The following is a 7606-nucleotide window of genomic DNA, read 5'->3' as shown; positions in this document are numbered from 1 at the left end:
AATATTAATTTGATTAAGAGAAAGCTTTGGGTATTAATCCTAAGGAGAGATCCTATACTTGGATCTTTGTTCTTCCATAAGGGAAAGCTCAAGAACAAGAGAGAAAGGTGATCTCTCTTGTGCCCATTAAACCGAAATCATCAATGTAAGGACATGATTTCTCCTCTATTTTTCATATTGTTTGCATGCATAAAATCCACATTTAATTTTATGACAAATTTATTTCGACATATATGAGTATGTTGGTATGTATATAGATCTACATTTCCTTCACCCGCATCACAACACTAAGTACCGTGCCCGGATCACCACCCGAGGCACCACAACCACACCGATAGACATCACAACATACACAATCCCATAAACACTGACTCAATATAACATCTCGGACAAGAAAAACTTACTCAAGACTAGGGATGGCAATGGGTAGGGTCTGGGTAGGGTCCGCCTAGACCCGGACCCGACCCGAGATTTTTCCATTGGACCCGTACCCGACCCAGACCCGCAAGGGTCTAAAATTTGAGGACCCATACCCGGACCCTATGGGTAAGGGTAGGGTCTGGGTCTACCCGCGGGTCCGAGTTTCAGCCACTTTAGTAACAAGATTAACAACTATAGGGTCAATAATATTAAAAAAAAAAATCATACTACTTTAACATTATGAGTTTATTAATCTGCCGTTAATGGTGGTTGTGGTCCTCGGCTATTAGAGAGGTGGTTGCCAGTCGCGTATCAGTGCTGTGGTGGTGGTTTTCTTGTGTCAGTGGTGGAGTGGTGGTATTGTCAGAAGGGTTTGGTTGAGTTTTATCACTTTATGGGATGAGGGAAGAGAAAGAGATTTTAGTCGGATTTCTACAGTCTACCAGTATGAATTCAGAAAAGTTGTAATTTTGATTTTTTTTCTTTAATAAAGGGTCTAAGGGTCGGGTATGGGTCTCATAACTTAGACCCGGACCCGGACCCGAAATATTTTCTTAAGACCCATACCCGACCCATACCCATTGGGTCTGAAAAAATGAGACCCATACCCGACCCATTAGGGTCCGACCCTCAGGGTCTGGGTCGGGTCCCCGACCCACTGCCATCCCTACTCAAGACTGCTTTACTAGATCACAACACCATATATCATACGGAATAACAGACAAGAATCTCATGCATACCATCCATACCTTTTCACGGAATAAACATATATCATGAATATACATGCAAGTATAACCAGTCATGTCAGACCACCCAAACTATCACTTTTGATAATCATTCCATTAAGTTACCGTATCCAACATATATTACAGAACATTCAGATAACAACATTATAACTATCACACCATACCGCTTCTCGTGAGGTCACAACCTCGCACAAACATTTATATACATCTTAGACCCATAATCACATCCAACTAGTCAATCCTGATCACGTAAGTTACCACTCAACAAAGGTTACCTGTCGCCCGAGCTTAACTCATATGCCCCTCATATAACATATTTCCCTATTCGCATAACCATCACCTCCTGCCAAGAATAACCATTCAACTAGTACTCAACTACTAGCAACCACCTCCTAAGACCACACCTCATACTTCCTCACAACCGTACTCATCAATCGGGTCTCTATAAAATCAACCCCTTTAGAATGACCATTTTTCCTATTTATCATCACTCTTAACCTTTAGTGACAACCCTTCAACTCTACCATCGTTCGGACATCAAGCCTCTTACACTCATATCTAAACATCACAGTTCCTTTCCTATCTTTGGTTATCATCCCAAATAACGAACATCAAATACATCAACAAAAATCACCTCAACACTATTTCCCATTTCCATCCTTAATTGTATCGTCACCCGACTCACCACCAAAATCTCATATCGTGCAAATTCCTGACCCAACTTTTACTTTCTTTAATTCCTCGAAACTCATGATTATCATGTTGTCCTGGAACTTCTATATAACTGTAAACTCAAATCCTCATGATAGTATCACACATCTTGATGATTCCTTACTTTTATATCACATAACCTCGGTGAACATGTTCCTAGTTTTACTCCCCTCATTCTTTTCTTTTACCCTCGACAAAATCAGTTAATAATTCAAATCTTCATTATTTCTATCTAATTCTCTAGTGCTCCGGTTACCTTCTCATTGCTCCAAAACTCACATCTCATTATTTTATATCGATATCATCTCCCTCTTTCTTACCATAGATATTCTCTTATTATGCTATCACTCACCCTTGCCACTAATCTGTCCATAGAATCAACGTTTAATGTTCAAACAGTTGCATCTCCCTTTTTACATCTCTATAAATCAAAATTCATTTTATACCGTTAATTGCCCAAGGAAATCACACATTAGTTTCACCTCTTGATAACACAAATTCTCAAACTCACTCACTATCTGCAAATTCACATTGCTGCATAGCTCAATCTAAGCTCTTTATACACCATTTATTTCCATTTACCTATAACGACCTTTCCATTATATATATTCTTAACCAACCGAGTCATAACTACCTCCCTTCATAATCCTGAAACATCCAAAGTTACCACGTACAATTTGCATCTCTCATTTCCATCTATTCATTCTCACGTTTACATCACCCCTTGCCCACATTCACTTACTTTTACATTACTCATCACACAATCATATCACTCGTCTTATCTCACAAAACATGCTCCATGCCTCAATAAGCCTTAACAATCCTTTTTTCTTTTTCCACTATCTATCACAACCACATATAACTCATGTCCTCCCCACCAACTCATACTCACCACAAGAGCCACTCCTTATATCATAAGATTGGGTAACTTACGTATCAGGACCAACATACATGTAAAACAATGCATAAAGAAGCAAAATAACACCTTTGAATTAAACATGATATGCAACGAAGTCAAAAGATAAGCATATGACCCAAAACAGGGATCACTAGATCGAGTACAGGCCGCTCGATCGAGTAAGTGACTTACTCGATCGAGTAGGTGAAGGTCAGAAGTACGTAAAACAAATTACCAGGACTACTCGATCGAGTAAGGGTTACTCGATCGAGTAACAGAGGTGCACTCGATCGAGTAAGGGCCACTCGATCGAGTACCCTCCGCATTTCTCAGCACTGTCCAATTTTCGTAAAACAGTCATAACTCACTCGTTTCTTGATCGTTTTGGGCGTGTGACCTATCGTTAGAATCGTAAAAGAATAATCTATCACCTCTAATTGGAATCACATTAAAATCATTTATGCATCTCGAGTTATAACAGTTTAAAGACAACCTCTCTATAATCGAAAACACAACTACTTGATTTTACTTCCAAACAACTTAAACGACAACAAGGTAAACAAAAACAACTCGATGCTCATAAAACCAGTATTCTTAATCACATGTTACTATCTTCAAAAGCCAAGCAACAACATTCATCATGCACATAGATTATTCAACTTGTCAATCATGATTTACCCACATGCTTTTATTCTATAACTTTACGTACAACAAACATACTCGTACATTACAAATCCTATTTCCATGTTACTAATGCAACAATATTACAAATACACTTCGTCACCGAAACATATTCGTAATCACAAAATTCATATTCTCATGCAATTGACATCCCATCTTTTCCATTCTATTCTTTCCATTTCAACCACATTCTTCATCTAACAAGTGTATATGGCACAACAGTAGACAAGCATATGAACTTATTATTTAAGTTTACGCAAACAGAACTGTGTAAAATCATATTACATCCCCTAATCACATGTTACTAGTATAGACACGTTATAATTCATTCATCCTGCAATATCATTATTCATCACATATTATAACATATGAACTACTTCCTTTTCCACCACCTCATTCATCATTCTCACATACTTTTCCAACTACTCCAACCAACATTGTAAACCAACTATCATTCAGCATGCTTTCAACCAACAACATACAAAATCACACCGATTCATGCCACACATCACTATATTGGTACACAATTCACAATAAACACATAGCGACCCCGACTCATATCCCATGGTGACCGGTTCAAAATTGTAGGGCGAGTTCGCGACTTTAGGACGTCTCCCAAGTCTTTGCATTAGCTCCTACAACTCCTAACCCGGGTTCATTTTAATTTGACTCCCTATGTTCATTAGGTTCATTGGTTACAGGTTTCAGGATCGTCGCTCTGATACCACTTTAAAACACCCCCATACTCCAAGTGCCTTACCAGGACCACTCAGGTATAGGAACGTCACCATCTCGGTTACCCGAGGCAATGATAATCAAAAGATAATAAAGAAACGTACTTTAAAAGTAAATATAGTTTAAGTGATTACATGTTTCAAAACCAAAACCGATAAAAGGAAATACAAGGTCTACTATCAAAAATAATATAAAGTGTCAGACACAGCGGAAGACTTCTAAACTGCAACGTGGCGACTCACCCCAGCTATCCCATACGCATCATCTCATACCTGCTCACCACCCCCGAATGGATCACCACAGTTTTTAAAACATTTAAACGGGGTCAGTACTAATTACACAAAAACAATATCACAATGAAAAAAGTACACAAACAGTTCAAACAACTCAACACAACTCCAGTCTCCATCTCCAATCTCCACACAACTGACTACACACTAACGTGTGTAGCCCTGCCAGAGTACCCATCGCAACAGGTTACTCCTCGCCGCCAATGGGGGACCGCAGCCGTTCCCACCTAAGCCCCGCTCATCTCCATCGAGCGATAAACCCATGTTCATTAATGTGCACATCCCTTCTGTGGCGGGTTCCACAGAAGGCGAATCAAGGGCGTGAAGCCACTCCCGCAAGTGACTCCACTCAGCCAGGGACGCACCTTAAAGATCACAGACAATTAAACAGTAATCACATTACAAAATCAAAAACCGTCTGAATCAATCAACAATATGAAATCACAACCGTCTGAATCAACCAACAACATGAAATCGCAACCATCTGAATCAACCAACAATCATTAACTACAGCACAATCACCACACATTATGTAACTAATATCGAGTAGGGAAACCCTACCTGGAAAAGCAATCACCACAGACGGTCTAGCAGCTAATCAAAATCGTTCTTCAATGAAATCACCTCCTATCAAACATACAATCATACAATCACCATCTACTAAACACAATACTCCCAAAACCCCCAAATTACGCAATTAGGGTTTCAACTAAAATCAACGGATCAACATAAAAACGTATAAGGATCTTACCCATAATATGACGGTCTCAACGGTATAAAGAACTCAGGATTATGGCGACACAAGCCTTGGGATTTGATAGTAACGCGACGACGTAGACAACGTAACTTCTTTTCTCTTTGAAAGTTTTTTATAAAAAGTACAAATGATGAAAAAAGTGACGGAAAGCTTAATATATCTATCACGCGTTACTAACAAAACCCGACTAAAACAACTCGTAAAAGTAACTTACTCGATCGAGTAAGTAACTTACTCGATCGAGTGCCCCTTACTCGATCGAGTGCCATACATACTCGATCGAGTACCCATAAGATAGACTACTGTTTCGTATAAAAACATACTTACTCGACAGAGTAAGTCCCACTCGATAGAGTACCCAAAGACTCGTAAAACAGTAGTATTACAGTCTTCCCTCCTTAAAAAGAACTTCGTCCCCGAAATTCAACCCATACTAAAAAACAAACATACTAACTCGATCAAGACACAACAACGTAACTAAGAACTCAAAACAAAACTCCAACCAAACATGAACTCGTAACACCAACTCCACTAACTATTCCTACCTCCACAACATGGCTCACGATATCGTATCAACTCCATTATATCTCTCTCAACACTAACTCCATACACTACCAACTACCGTTCACAAACGCTTCTAGCTCCGTAATATATCATCCACTAGCAAATCCAATATCAAGATACTCATAGATATCAAACGGAATGTTACACTGGGCACAGTGGAATAGAGCCTATATTCTTTCCACTGGGTTTATTTGGACACTTAGTGTCAAAGATCGTTATTCTGAGAGTCTTTGCAGTATACTGGCTGTAAAGGATGAAATTGTTGCTAGAACTGGTTCTATTGTGGCTGCTACTCAGATACTGAACAACTGGGTCAGGCATGGTAAATTCAAGGTTAGCACAGCTTACCATTGGTTCAGAGAAAAGGGGGAGACTGTCTACTGGTTTAAAACTCTGCAGGAGAATGCTATTGTTCCTAAACACAGGACTTGTGCCATCTTAGCTGCTTCTAAACATCTACCCACGGTTGATCTTCTTATCAGCAGGGGTCTGATCCTGATTAACAGATGTGTCCTTTGTCAGGCTGTTGCTGAAAGTCATGAACATCTCTTTTTCAGCTGTACATTCTCTCAGGATGTCTGGAATGCTTTGCTTCAGTGGATGCATCTTTGCAGTCGTTCTGTTAACCTCTGGTCAAAATTTCGATGGATGGCTCAAACCAAGAGTCAGAGGCATTGGAAGAATATGTGGCGAAAAGCTTGTCTTGCTGCTGTTATCTATTACTTATGGCAGGAGAGAAATCAACGAATTTTCACTGGGCATCAGAACTCTACTGCAGCTCTTCTCAGTCAGATTCAGTTAACTGTTAAACATCGTTTGTTAGCTTGTAGTTCTCTTCCTAGTTGTCTTGTTGCTCATCTTGCCTAAGGCTCTTAGCCTCTTAGTGGTTAGCTTTGTAAGTTTTTATCCTCTTTCTAATAAAATGAGGTATATCTTCTTGTAAAAAAATAAAATAAATAAATAATAATGTGTTTGGAGAATTGGATTATGACACCTCCTATTTATTCATGTTGCTGTCAAACCAAGATGTTACTTCACATGTTATTTCAATTTTTCTGCTTGTTTTAATAGGAGTATATGGTTACATTCAAGTTGGAAAGGAATTTGACGAAGAAGAAAAGTACAAGAGAGAAAATATAAATGTGAAATAGATGAGAAAAATAAAAAAAAGATAGAGTTCTAATTTGACTCAATTTTTGTGACAAGGAATATGATCGACTTGCATTAGCTTTGGATGCATTCATTGCATTGCATTGCATTGTATTGATGTATGTAGCAAGTTAGCAACTTTCAATTTGTAGTCGTACCCACTTTTTATTTGGTATCAATAATGTGATTAGAGGAGGAACGGATAAAGTTGCATGGACTCCTATTTTTTCTTAGACAACTCATGTATCCAAGTGTTCAAATAGGTGTTGGTTTTTAATTTTGTAGGGTAGTCACTCACTATCATTATTAAGATGACCAAAGTGCAAACCAAACACTACCCTAGCCTTAAAGATTACCAAGTTATCATTCCATTGTATCAAATTCTATTAGTCACAAAAATTATCGTTGCGATCGTGAATAGGACGAGTATATTAGCGCAATATGATGCGTTGATACGGGCAGTGAAAGAAAAACCATGACTTAGTTAGTTTTAATTATATCACTATGTAGTTTTGGTAAGACCTCAGGTTCACTGTAATAGTTAATAATGAGATGTAATAACGAATATCAATATCAAATACTTGTATTTTTAAAGTTCCTTTACAATAAAAATGGTAAAAAAAGAAAAAAAAAATTAAGTTCTGTTTGTGTTAGG

At 38.4% G+C, this 7606-nt stretch overlaps 1 protein-coding gene across 1 annotated transcript; it reads left to right on the top strand.

Annotated features, from left to right (window-relative positions):
• Positions 1-5940: 5940 nt before the first annotated feature.
• LOC141649614 (uncharacterized) lies at positions 5941-6669 on the top strand. Its single transcript, XM_074458298.1, has one exon. The coding sequence runs from the start codon at positions 5941-5943 to the stop codon at positions 6667-6669; it is 729 nt and encodes a 242-aa protein (XP_074314399.1).
• Positions 6670-7606: the final 937 nt, after the last annotated feature.

Source organism: Silene latifolia, chromosome 3 (assembly GCF_048544455.1).
Source record: "Silene latifolia isolate original U9 population chromosome 3, ASM4854445v1, whole genome shotgun sequence".
Taxonomy (NCBI): Eukaryota; Viridiplantae; Streptophyta; class Magnoliopsida; order Caryophyllales; family Caryophyllaceae; genus Silene; species Silene latifolia.
Note: the sequence above shows the minus strand (reverse complement) of the source record. Positions and strands in the feature narration are given on the sequence as shown.